We start from the raw sequence: 11,942 nt of genomic DNA, 5'->3' as shown, positions 1-11,942 counted from the left end.
AGCCCTTCCTTTTGTGTCTGGATTCATAATGCCTTCCCAACCCCCAACCCCCAAGCAAAGAATCTTCTTCCCCCAAAAATCTCCTTTTCTCCAACCCCAGGTTATTTCCTCATCCTTCAGAAAGACACCGGCACAGGATTCTGTGGAGGCCTCAGAGACAGCCCCCTCCCCCTGCCGTACAGCTGCTCCAGCGCCTTCCTTGCCGAAGCCCTGCCTGGGATGGAGAGCCTGCGGAAGAAGTTTCCAGTGATGGCAATGTCGCAGGACAAACCCTGAAAGCCTTGAGAACTATGTGCCACACAATAACTGGGAAGAAGCCGCTGCCCACCCTGGTCAGAGGCAGTGCCCTCAGGGGACAGACAGACCAACACTCCTCTGGCCATGACTTGACTATACACAGGGCAATGTACAAGGAGGGTGGGCACGGGTGGACTTTTGTTGATTTAATAAAACTTATTTTGTAAAAAGGACACACACCCTTGTGCTCCTTCTCTCTGCCCCATCCCCTTCTCCTACCACCCCCTGTCCCCCGAGTCTCATCACACCAGCCCAAGCAGGGGCACCAGCTCCTTTGACTTGCCGGGGAAACCCATGGCTCCAGGTTGGTCAGGACGGGCATCATCCTGGGTCATGGGGCCCATCTGCTGGTGAAGCCTGAAACTGCCACCCAGCTCTCTTGGACACGGCCAAGCCCTTGACGTCCTGGAGGCTGGGCCCCCTCAGGGAGGGTGGTGAGAGGTTCCCCCCAGCAGCCTGCCAAGGGGACAACCCAGAGGCCTGTCACATGGGAAGACGACCCCCCCACATTCTGGACTCGAACCCAGAAGGGCAGGATGGCCTCTTCCAGCTGCATGTCAGCTTAAGAATGGATAAGCATTTATAGGAATGGCTGCTCAGCATTGCTGAAGGGTTTTTCTTCTCCCTCCATGGCCCACACCCAGGAGTCAGCGTGCCACCTTGGCCAAGTCCCTTCCCCTCCCTGCGACTCCGTTTCCTCTTCTGCCCCTAAAGGCACACTCAGCTCCAACATTCTGGGACCCTGTGGACTCGGGACCACAAAACTCTTGCTCAGCCAGAAGATGGTGGCCCCAAACTAACTGGAAATTGGGGGACGAGCCGCCCTTGACCTGGGAGAACATGCAAGGGGGGCGTTTCCAAACATAAATTTGGGGTTTTAACTACCCTTTTCTGTGCCTCAGTTTCACCATTAGACTTAAAGAGGGGCCAGCAAACTACAGCACGGGACCCAAATCTGGCTGCCACTTGCTTCTGTGCGGCTCACGAGCTTAGTATTTCCGTTTGTATGTTTAGTATGATTGTCCATCTAGGGCCTGTATCAGATGGCACACCGTGTCGGAGAGGGGGAGGGGAAGGAGGGGCGAAAACTTAAAACTCAAAATTTTGTAAAGGGGAATCTTGAAAACTAAAAATAAATATTTTTAAAAGAATATTTACATTTTTAAATGGTAGAAAAATCAAAAGAACGTTTCGTGGCATATGAAAATTATATGAAATTCAAATTTCCACGTCCATAAACAAAGTTTTATTGGAACACAACCACACTTTTGTTTACATATTGTCTACAGTGGCTCTCCTGCTCCAAGGCAGAGTGGAAGGGACTGGGAGTGTGGCAGACAGTGCCTGGCATGCTTGGAGCCCAAAGCATCCCCGCGGAGCAGTCGGGACTCACTGGCATTTGCACCCAGCGCCCTGGGGATCACCAAGCTTTGACATCTCATTTCTGGCCACCAGAGCCCACCCATAGTGTCAGAACAAGAGGAAAGCGGCCTCTAAATGCTGCGCGTTTAAGGGGGGAGAGGGGGCACACACCATTGTTTCTGAATCAGGGGAGAGCATCACAGGCGCTGAAGAACACAGGGCCCTCACCTGGGCATTCCCAGACCAAGCATTCGTCACAATAGGCCCAACTCACAGCAATGTCCGAAAAACAAGAAAACCACAAAAGCGCCCCATGTCTGCCCAGCAGAACGTGCCCCAAAGATAAGAGCCAAAGGCGAGGACGCAGCCCAGGTGGCTTCTGTTGGCCCTTCGTTGGTGGTGAGTTAATGGGATCTGTGGCAGCTGAAGAAAGACACGGAGAAATGACTTGTTTCTCAGACTACCAGCCTTCTGGTGCAATTACAATCACGCCTGGGGATGAATATTAGTATGTGGCAGTGTGAAAAGCCAGTTTTCAAAGAAGAAATACACAAAACCTCATTCCAGATCAGCCAGACCAATTGCTAACAGTTTGGACAGGAAGGGAACACTAATTTTGAACCCCAGTTAAGTTAAATGTGATTCCCCCAAAATAATTCCATTATTCTCATTAGAAATAAATTACCAAAAAAAATTACTCCATTATTAATTTTGAATTTTATCAACAAAAATTTGTGGAAATTGTCTCTCAACATAATGGCCTCAACTCTACCCCTTGGTCTTTAAAGCCCAAGACCTGGCCCCAAAAGCTTGTTGACCCCTGCCGACAGGGTCTCTGGGACAGCCCCATCACCTTGAGCATTGCCCTCCCTGAGCTGGGCTCTCAGATTCTCACAAAGGCCTGGCCTCCAGGGATGGACCTCACTGCCCTTTGGGACAAGCTGCTCTGGCTGCGCCCAAACGTTCCATTCCCCAGCACCCTGATCGACTCCATCACCTGATTCTCCAGGGCAGCCCAGGCCCCCTTCAGTCCAAAGGGCAGAGGCCCCTAGCCATCAGCCCTACCCCCACAGATGCCAAGAAGGGGAGCAGCCCGAGACGGTGGGTCCTGTCGTCCCTGTGTCCTCACTGGGCCTTGAGGGAAGCACCTTGTACATAGCAGGCACTCAGTACTTGCTTTGCCACTCATTCATCTGTGCACTCCACGCCGAATCGCTCTCTGTGAGATAATCCCCCAGCTTCCCAATGCCCTGGACATGAGCGGTCAGTGCTGGGACTCAGCGCCAACTTCACCATCTTCATTTCACAGAGGAACGGGGATGGTACTGGCTCAGCTTTGGCCTGCACCGGCCCCCCCAGGATTCCAGCCCTTCCCTGGAGGACTGCTGGGTGGGAGAGCCTTAGTGGAGACCCCTGTGGGTCTCGGACTCCCCCACCTCACAATATGCAGCCAGCTTTTGGGGCCCAGGGGCCAAGGCCCCAGACACCACAGGGGTCTTCTCACTCAGCTCCCTCGGTGGATGAGGAAACAAGCCCACGATTCACATCCTCCACCTCAGACCACATGGTGGCAAAGCCACAAGACCCTGAGCCCCAACTCTCAGTGCAGACTAGTTCAGTCCACGGCCCCCACCCTGGGGGTGGGCTAGGGAGAGGGGTTGGCCGAGCTCAAAAGCCCAAGACAAGACTGTGGGGTCCCAAACGGAACTGTTTATTGAGTGACAAACTTTGGAACAAATCTGCCTTCACCTCCCGCTGCCCCCGCCCCCTCCCCCCCCACCCCCTCCCTGGCCGCCACCGTCCGGAGCTCCAGACATCATGAGGAACAGGACGATGGGGACAATGTACATCCACTGCGGTGAGCCGGGAAGAGTCGGGAGCCGGGCAGGAAGGGGAAAGAGACAAAAAGGAAAACAGAAGCCAGGGAAGGGACCCCAGTGGGAACAGACACAGACAGCCAGAGCCCAGCAGAGAGAGGATCGCCACCCCCAAGGAGGTGGACACCCAGACAGAGAAGGAGGAGAGGAAAGGTGGGGGAGAGAAACAGGGTGGGGGGGAAGAGAGAGAGAGAAGAGGGAGGGAAGGAAACACAAAGAAAGGAGGAAGAGAGGGAGGAAAAGGAGGGAGAAAGAGAGAGACATCTGTGAGAATTGGTTTCACTCCCTTTCATCCGCCCCAGCCCCAGGGAAGGAGGGATGGGAGCCTCGATGTGAGGGAGCAGCAGAGGCGAGCAGTGAGGGAAAGGGGGGCCCAGGGTCCCCTACGTATATCTACAGGAGGGAGGAAGGGCCAGTCCTGGGAGAGGGGGGAGGAGAAGGGGGTTACTTGGGTCCTCACTCAAGCCTCAGACGATGGTGCTGGGCCCCGGGCCGGACGCATGGCAGTAAGAAACACGGCGCCCCCCAGGATGAGGTGCCACTGAGAAGGGAGATGGGGAGCGGAGGGTCAGGGCAGCCCGAGGGGCCCTCAGCTCTGTCGGGCCTTCCTCCCCCCCCCCCCCCCCCCCCCCCGACCCTCGGCCCCCCTTTCCCTCCCTGCTCGCCCCTGCTGCTCCCTCACATCGAGGGGGCGGGGGGGGGGGGGGGGGGGGGGGGGGGGGCAGGGCGGCCCGGGGGGCCCTCCGCTCTGTCGGGCCCTCCCCCCCCCCCCCCCCCAGGGAGTAGGAGCTAACTTCCCCAGGGAAACTCTAAGGGATGAGGGGAGCAAAGCCAAGAGAGCCTGGGCAATGAGCAGAGGGAGAGGATGAAGAGAGAATGGGGAGACTGAGGCAGACTGGGGAGAGGGGGATGGGGAGGAAAAAGACTGAGTGCCTATGAAGGGCCGGAGTGTGGACAGCCCAGGGGAGCTGGAGAGGGAGCAAGGACACAGGGGGAGAGAGCAGAGGAGAGGAAGGACCCAGCTGCAGGGGCCACAAGCAGGGACTCCCAGCTCTGACAGGTTGCTGACATTGAAATGGGGGGAAACCTGGAGCTACGGCCACTCTTACTGATGGCAGAGAAGAGGAAAGCTGGGGCCTGACACCTCGGAAGGGAAGGAACAAGCAGGACCCAGGGGCTAACCTGCCCCCAAAAACCCCATCTGGAGGCTCTGACAAGGGAGGGTATCGCTCTCTGGGACTGATGGCCACAGATGAGGGATGGAAGCCACATCTGTCTGACTCGCTCTCTTGGAGTTCCTGCCAAGACTTGGACTGGAAAGACAAAAACAAGCTGGCAGATGGAGAGTGGCTACCCAAGGGAAGTCAGGAGATGTGGCTCCAAGCCCCCAGCTGCCCAGGAGGTGCCACTGAGAAGGGAGATGGGGAGCTAAGGGTCTCCAAAACTGGAGTAAAAGCACCCCTGGGGACTGAAGGGGCACACAGGATGTCTATGGAATACTGGAGCACCAGGAGAAGACTGAAGTGACCCTGATTAAAAGGGTGGCTGGTAAGCACCTAGAAGAGGGAGCAGCTGTCCCAGAGAGGCACCGGCACTCCTCAAGCACAGGTCTGGGCCCCTAACCACATTTTCCTCTCTGATGGCCCAAGATTTACCACAGACCCAATTTACCTGCATTTGAGCAAAGCCTACCACAGAGTGTCTCTGCTCGGTTGGAAGGCTGTCTCTGCCATGGAGGAGGTCTGTCCTGGCCCTCCAGTAAGTGGGCACCTTCATTCCCATCCCTGAGATGACTCTGCAGACTTTGTGTGGCTGCCCTGTGCCTCGTTGGAGGACTTAAACTCCCTGAGGGCAGCCACCTGACACACAGGCAGGAGGAGGCTTTTCCCTACTCTGGTGGGGTATGGAGCGGGAGGCCCCAATGCACCCCACCAAGGGCGGCTCTTATTGTTGTACACAACATGGGCCATTGGGTAGGAGAGAGTGAGATACCAAGGGAGCCCAGAGAAGGCGTGAGAAGTGGGAGGCCCCTTCTGTCCCAGAGTCCCTGAGGGCCCTGCGCTGGGGATAGAAGATGATGCTCCAGACAGCTGGGATCAGCAGAGGTGAGGAAGAAGGGAAGGCTCAGAGGAAATGGGGAAAGACAGAAAAAACAAGGGAGGGGAAAAGCCTGGCACCCCTGGTTCTCCTCCTGCCCCCGACCCACCCCACCCCAGGCGGCTCTTGTCTCCTCTGCCCACCTCTTCCTCATAGGCTGGACTGAAAAGATGAGCTCTTAAGTCCAGTGTAACAGAAGAAGCAGAGGCCCAAAGGGGGTTTGGGCAGAGGGCAGGTCGCACCAGAGATGAAGGACAAGAAGGGATGTGGCCAGGGAGGGGAGGACCGAGGTGAGGCCCTGGGTTCTAGGGCCCAGAGGGCCCCCAAGCAGCACCTTCCCCCAACCTCGGGGCTTTCCTAAGTGCTCACGTATTTGGCAAAGAAGGACTTCTGCTCCTGGGGGTTCTTGGCCTTCTGGGCTTGTTCCATCTCTAGACGCTCAATGAAGGCGGCCGTCTCTGGGCTGGAGAGAGCGGGGAGTGAATGAGAAAAGCATGGAGGGACCCAGAGCGGCCCAGAATGGCGGGGGGAGAGGAAGGAGGAGGGGGGAGACAAGACAGACACACAGAAAGGCCGGCCCACCCCACAGGATGTGCACGAAAGACCAAAGAACCAAACAAAGGGAGACAAAATCCAAGCAGAAAACAGAGGCAGAGACAGATGTGCCCCCTGCCCCCCCCCCCAACCCTCAGGGAAGAAGTCAGGGCCAGGGAAAGGCGGGGGGAGGAGAGGCGGTGCTGGGCCCCTCACCCCGGAGCCGTGAGAGGCGGCTGCAGCTGGACCGTGGTGTTGAACAGCTCCAAGTCGACGTCCTCCACCTCGTGACCCCGGCAGCCCCCAGGCTCTGTCACCACAGACAGACCCACCACATTGCCAGCCACGTCCACGTGCAGGGTCAGCCGGTCAGAGAGGTGGGACTCAACCAGGGAGCACTGCAGGGGGCAGCCCCATGAGTCTAAGGGAGGAGAGGCCGTAGCTCCTGGCTCCCAGAATGGGCAGGTCCCATAGAAGTCACCGACCTCTCCCTCCTTTGCCCTCATGGTCCAGCTCCACACCCCAAACCCTGCCATCCAATGGTGGCCACAATGGGGGGGAGGGTGTCTGGGGCCCTCCTGGTCCCCCCTCCACCTCCAATGCACAGGTGGCCATAATTGGGGGTGGGTCAGGGGCCCTCCTGGTCCCCCCTCCCCCTCCCCGAGGCTCAGGATGTCAGGGGGGTCAGAACAGAGGTCAGCTCTACCAAGCTCCAAGATGAGTCACTTAGGGTAACTTGGGGCAAAGCTGTCCACGTCCCTCTGATCTGCTGGGATCCCAGGTCGGGCTCTCAGAGGCAGGGTCCCCCCACCTCTGTGAGGGGTCAGAGGCAATGATCAGCTCAGTCCCAGCCAAGGCAATGAATGGGCTTTGCTGGGGCTGAATTGGCTGAATCATACTGGAAATTCCCCTGCCAGGGAGGGGGAGGGGGAAGCTGAGAACTACAAGGGCTCAGCCCCAGGACTCACCGCAGGGACAAAGGAGGAGACGTGGCCAGCCGCTGCCAGGCCCTCCGCAGCCCCGGGCTTCCGGGGGACCCGAACTCGGTACAGCCCGTTCAGAGCTGCCACATCCTGGGGACAAGAGGAAGGGGAAGGGAGGCCCCGGGGACACAGCTTAGCACTCAGGCCTTCCAGACTCCCCGGGGCACTGCCCACCCCCCCCCCCCCCCACCCCCCGGGCCCTCACCCGCAGCCTGCCCCGCTCATCCTCTGTCAGCTGGCGCTGGGTCAGGGTGATGGTCCCGTCCTGCACGTTCCACGTCAGAGAGCCCCGTTTCCGGAAATGGACGCTGTCATCTGTGAGGAGGGGGGGTTGGGCTCAGAGCCCACCCCGAGCAGCCCCCTCAATGAGGCATACTGAAACAGCAGCCAGGCCTGGAGCATCTTACAGATGGGGGAACCAAGGCCCAGGAAGGGAGAAAAACTTGTTCACTGCCACACAGCAAGTCAGTGGCAGGTTCCCCTGGGGTGCAGTGGAGGAAGCCCTCGGGGGATCTGGGCTTGAATCCTGGGAGAGCTGCCCTTCCCCCAGAGGGGTCACCTCTGAGCCTAACAGTGAGGGCCAAGTGATCTTCCCCAAGATCCCAAAAGTCTCCCAGCCTCTGGCTTCCCCCCAGTCCCCACCTGCCTCCCCTGTTCCCCCCCTGGCCCCAGGGCTCACCGATCTCAAAGGAGTGCTCCAGCAGCAGCCCCGTGGGCGCACAGCCTTCAGCCGCAGCCTGGGGGAGAGGAGAGAGCGGGAGCCCCGGTCATGCCCAGGGGGTCACTGGGCCACCCACAGGACTCACGGTAAGGGGGCCGGCAGAACTGGGCTCGAACCCAGCCTCACTGTCCAAGCCCAGCTGGGCTTCATCTTGTCCTGGGGAAGGACCCGAGACCTTGGCCCCTAACCCTGGGCGTGTGGGGGCCTCGAGCGGCCCAACACCCCGAGGAAGGAGGGGGAAGCGGGAGAGGGGTCTGGAGGGGGCACAGGAGGCTCAGCCGTAGGGCGGTGATCGGAACGGGGAAGGGACTGCAGTCCGCAGGGACCCGCCTAGGACCCCCAGGGCAGCACCAGGAGCAGCGGGGGGGAGGGGGGGAGGGCAGGACCCTGTGGAATCACCCCACTCCCAGTCTTAGGGTGAGCCCGGGACCCCTGGATTCCTGGTCCCGTGAGAAGAGGGGGGGTGGGTGGCAATTAGGGTCACATGGGGCAGGAGAGGCCTGATGGGGAGATGCAGGGGCGCCCACGGGGGTGTCACTCCACACCGACTCCAGTGAGAGTGGCCCCCGCCCTGGCCCTCCCCCTGTCTCGGGACCCCCAGCCTTCATTGGTTGGCCAAAGTCAGCTTCCTAAAGCGAGGTCCGCCGGCGCCCCGCCCCCCCCCCCAGGCCTCCAGGAGCAGTTATGCTCGGCATACCAGGTCCAGCCTTCGACCTGGCTTGGCACAGGCCTGGCACACAGCGTATGCTTAACGTTAGGGTGCCGACCTAGCCCCGATCCTGCTCCCGGCAGACCCTTGGCCTCCCCACTTCCCCTTCCCGGGCGCATCTGCACACAGCAGGAGCCCAAGAAATGCCCAGAGCCCCGCCCCGCCTCCCCACCTCATTTGCATACAGACATTGGGCGCGAGCCGGGGCCCCCCAAGCCGCCTCCTCCTCCCCGCCCCCCGGCAGTACTGACCCCTCGAGCGGTGGCCCGGCAGCCGCTGCCCTGGACCGCGCCCGGAGCCGCCAGCAGCAGGAGCACCAGCCAGGGGGCCGCCATCGCAGCCCGGCCACGCTCACGTGACCACGCGCGGGGCACTCTGGGAGGAGGCCAGTGTAGTCTCTGCGCCTGCGCCCCTCTGCGGGCTCAGTCTTGTTCCTTCCTCCCCGTGACGTCACGCGCTAGATGTGCCAAAAGCAAATTGTGCCGCACGCACCCCCGCCTCTACCCGACTCACCGAGGTACGCAAGCGCATCGACACCCCCTCCGGTGTCTACCGGAACCGAGGCTTTCCGGCCTCCTCGTTTTTCTAGGCTCTGTTTTGCGCGTGCGCAACTACTCTGCTCCGTGACATCACAGAACCTGGGGCCCCGCCCCCGTCGCCGTAGCAACCTAGTAGCGTTCGGGGGAAGGGCTGGGTGGTAAGAGGGGGTCGTACGTGGGAGGAACGCGCCCTCCACAGCCTCCGCTGGGTAGATCCCAGCCACCTCCAGGGTCCCGGGCCCAGCAGCGACCCCCCCACTCCCCGAGGCCCGCGAGGGGCAGGGCGGGGTGAGCATGAAGCCGGGCCGGCGGCAGAAGCAGGGCGCCCCTCTAGGGGCAGGTGAGGGCGGGGCCGGCGCTGGAAGGGGGAGTGGCGTGAAGCCTGGCGGGCTCTCCCCACCCCCTCACTTGCCAGGGACCGGTGAGGGCGGGGCCGGCTGGAGGGGGGGGCGGTGCTGCGTGGGGGGCGCGGCATGAAGCTGGGCGGAGGCTGGAGCCAGGGCTCTCTCCGCCCCCCCTCCACCTACCGAGGACAGGTGAGGGCGGGGGTGCCTGCGCTGGAGGGGGATCGGTGTGAAGCCCGGCTGGAGGCTAGAGCGGGCGGACAGGTCAGATCCCAGCACGGGCAGAGGGGGGGGCCAGTCTCTTACTCGGGTCCCTCCACAGGGGCGAAGGCCGTCCCGAGGCCCCTGCAGTCCACCTACCCCAAGGCCGGCCGCCTCCAGCGCTACCTGTGCAGCGGAGAGTTCGACCAGCTTTGCGACTTCCCCATGTTTGAGAGCAACTTCGTCCAGGTGCCCGTCCAGCGGCGGCCCTTGCCCCCCTGCGGGTGCCCCTCCCCGGCCTCGCACCCCCTCCTGATCTGAGGTCCCCACGCGCTTTCCCGAGGCCTCCATGACCCTGAGCTCTGGTCCTTGGCCCCCAGGTTACTCGGTTCGGAGAAGTAGCCAACAAGGTGACCATGGGTGTGGCGGCTACCAGCCCGGCCCTGGAGCTGCCCGACATACTACTGCTGGCCGGGCCTGCCCCGGGGAAGGGGGGCCTACAACTGTTTGAGTGAGGACCCCCCAAACCCCAAGCCCCTGTGGCTGGGCTCACCCAGAGAGGGGAGAAGACCGCCAGATCATCTGCGGCCCTTCCCTGCTATACCCCCAGCCCTCAGCTCCTGGGCCCCAGTCCTGCCGTCCCCCTGCCCTTCTTTGCCTCAGTCTCCCCATCTGTAAAATGCCTTGCCAGGTAGCTTTGGAGGCTCGGAGGAGGCAGCCAGCCTAGGGACTGTAGGTGGGTGCTTTGTCTTCCATCCTATTGAGACTCCGCTGAGGAAGCACCTGGGATCAGCGGGCTGAGCCCTCTTGCCCCCTCCCTGATGGCCGATCCTCAGATACATCTGCACCCCCCACCTAAGTCTTGGTACCTGATAGCCTCCCAGTGGGTGCTCTCTAGCTATAAAAGGAGCTGGCCGCTAGGTGGCGCCATATTGCACAAAGCAAGGCTGCAGTCCAGAAGACTCCCTGAGATCAAATCCAACCTCAGACACTAGCTGCGAAACCCTGGGCAAGTCACTTCACCCTGTCTGCCTCAGTTTCCTCATCTGTAAAATGATCTGGAGAAGGACATGGCCAACCCCTCCAGTATCTTTGCACACAGAGTCGGACCTGAGTGATAACAAAAGCCGTGGAGGAGTCTGTGCGGGGGGGACTGTCTGATGGGGGAGATGGCCTGCCAACAGCCACATACAACCAGGATAAGCTGGAGCTGAGCATGGAGGGGAATTGGGCAGGGGTTGGAGGAGATGCTGGTGCTCTGCCCTCCAGGGACATGCAGTCTAGGTGGGCCTGGCACCGAGGGAATCCTCCTTCTGGAAGTGGAAGTTCCTCAGAATCCACCTAGGCCAGCCCCACCATGTTACAGATGAGGAAACTGAGGCCCAGGAAGGAGGTGACTTCGCCAAGGCCACGTAGGGAGTGTTCCGGGCTGATCTTGAAGCCAGGGACTCCCCATGCTCCCCCATTGGCCCCCTGCCCCCAGGGATGGCTCCTGCTTGTGGGGGCTAGGGCCCGAGGCCACGGCTGTCCCTCCCGCTCCAGTGCCCAGCCGATCTCTTCTCCAGGCTCATCCCCCTGAAGTTCGTGGAGTTGTTCATCCACGATGAGAAGCGTCAGCAGCTGAAGGTGAAGCTGTGGTCGGGCCGCACCTTCTACCTACAGCTCAGGGCTCCGGCCTCCGAAGACCAGGAGTTTGGCCGCTGGATCCGGCTGCTGTATCGCCTGCGCTTTGACTCCATCACGAGAGTGCCCTTCACCCAGGCCCCCAGCCTCAAAGACAAGGAGGAGGGGGCCGTGATCACGGAGAAGAAGGTGAGCCTGGCCTGGGCTGCAGGGCACCCAAGCACTCCTGGCCCCATCACCCACACAGCCTCACCCCCTCTTCCTTCTGTGTTTCCTAGTGAAGGCCAAGAGACCCCCCCCTCCTCAATTCTGCGGAGACTCCAGATATGAGATGCTGCTGCCGCTGTTACTGCCACCTTCCACGTGGAGCTCCAGACCCCAGACACAGGGCTCCGACCCTAGTGCTCCCCAAGTTCCAAAGACTCCAATCTTGCCTTCCCCTCCACTCCACAGGGGGGCCAGGACACACAACACCCTTCCTCACTCCCCCGACACCAAAGGGCCGGAGAGACAGACAGAATACCAAGTCTAATAAAGATTCCATATGTCAGAACGTTCCATATGTGCACACACTTAGCCAGAGCACTGGTCCAAACCTGGCCTTCCTAGAAGGTCGTCATGCCCTCTGACCCACAACACCCTGGGAGCTGGATGG

The 11,942-nt window shown here is 60.6% G+C and overlaps 2 protein-coding genes across 5 annotated transcripts; one reads left to right on the top strand and one right to left on the bottom strand.

The window, feature by feature from the left end:
* Positions 1–3,355: 3,355 nt before the first annotated feature.
* EMC10 (ER membrane protein complex subunit 10) lies at positions 3,356–9,242 on the bottom strand. 3 transcript variants are annotated; one of them, XM_069107257.1, is made up of 8 exons: positions 8,832–8,982; positions 7,830–7,887; positions 7,356–7,465; positions 7,136–7,240; positions 6,384–6,565; positions 6,003–6,096; positions 3,997–4,077; positions 3,428–3,512 (listed from the first exon to the last, which is right to left on the bottom strand). In XM_069107257.1, exons 1-7 carry the CDS (start codon positions 8,913–8,915, stop codon positions 3,997–3,999), a joined length of 714 nt encoding a protein of 237 aa, XP_068963358.1. In that variant the 5' UTR covers positions 8,916–8,982; the 3' UTR covers positions 3,428–3,512. The 3 variants fall into 3 exon arrangements, with proteins under 3 accessions (XP_068963359.1, XP_068963357.1, XP_068963358.1); XM_069107258.1 differs by lacking the exons at positions 3,997–4,077; positions 8,832–8,982 and adding an exon at positions 9,094–9,242 and having other exon boundaries at positions 3,356–3,512; XM_069107256.1 differs by lacking the exon at positions 3,997–4,077 and having other exon boundaries at positions 3,356–3,512; positions 8,832–8,983.
* A 368-nt stretch (positions 9,243–9,610) lies between these two features.
* GARIN5A (golgi associated RAB2 interactor 5A) lies at positions 9,611–11,830 on the top strand. Of its 2 annotated transcripts, none has more exons than XM_069107260.1 (4): positions 9,611–9,727; positions 10,045–10,175; positions 11,230–11,476; positions 11,566–11,830. In XM_069107260.1, the coding sequence occupies exons 2-4, from the start codon at positions 10,081–10,083 to the stop codon at positions 11,566–11,568; spliced, it is 345 nt and encodes a 114-aa protein (XP_068963361.1). In that variant the 5' UTR covers positions 9,611–9,727; positions 10,045–10,080; the 3' UTR covers positions 11,569–11,830. The 2 variants fall into 2 exon arrangements, with proteins under 2 accessions (XP_068963361.1, XP_068963360.1); XM_069107259.1 differs by lacking the exon at positions 9,611–9,727 and adding an exon at positions 9,735–9,913.
* Positions 11,831–11,942: the final 112 nt, after the last annotated feature.

This window comes from Petaurus breviceps, unplaced genomic scaffold (genome assembly GCF_028583685.1).
Source record: "Petaurus breviceps papuanus isolate PSGF00001 unplaced genomic scaffold, PetGlider_PUasm1.0 89557, whole genome shotgun sequence".
Taxonomy (NCBI): domain Eukaryota; kingdom Metazoa; phylum Chordata; class Mammalia; order Diprotodontia; family Petauridae; genus Petaurus; species Petaurus breviceps.
Note: the sequence above shows the minus strand (reverse complement) of the source record. Positions and strands in the feature narration are given on the sequence as shown.

Excerpts from the sequence above, each read along its gene's own strand:
- EMC10 (XM_069107256.1), bottom strand. The coding sequence starts at position 8,915 with ATGGCGGCCCCCTGGCTGGTGCTCCTGCTGCTGGCGGCTCCGGGCGCG. Across the intron at positions 6,566-7,135 it reads TCTCCTCCTTTGTCCCTGCG|TGCTCCCTGGTTGAGTCCCA; the intron begins GTGAGTCCTGGG and ends TGCCCCCTGCAG. Across the intron at positions 6,097-6,383 it reads CCGCCTCTCACGGCTCCGGG|CCCAGAGACGGCCGCCTTCA; the intron begins GTGAGGGGCCCA and ends CGCTCTCTCCAG.
- GARIN5A (XM_069107259.1), top strand. The coding sequence starts at position 9,890 with ATGTTTGAGAGCAACTTCGTCCAG. Across the intron at positions 9,914-10,044 it reads TTGAGAGCAACTTCGTCCAG|GTTACTCGGTTCGGAGAAGT; the intron begins GTGCCCGTCCAG and ends CTTGGCCCCCAG. Across the intron at positions 10,176-11,229 it reads GGGGGCCTACAACTGTTTGA|GCTCATCCCCCTGAAGTTCG; the intron begins GTGAGGACCCCC and ends TCTCTTCTCCAG.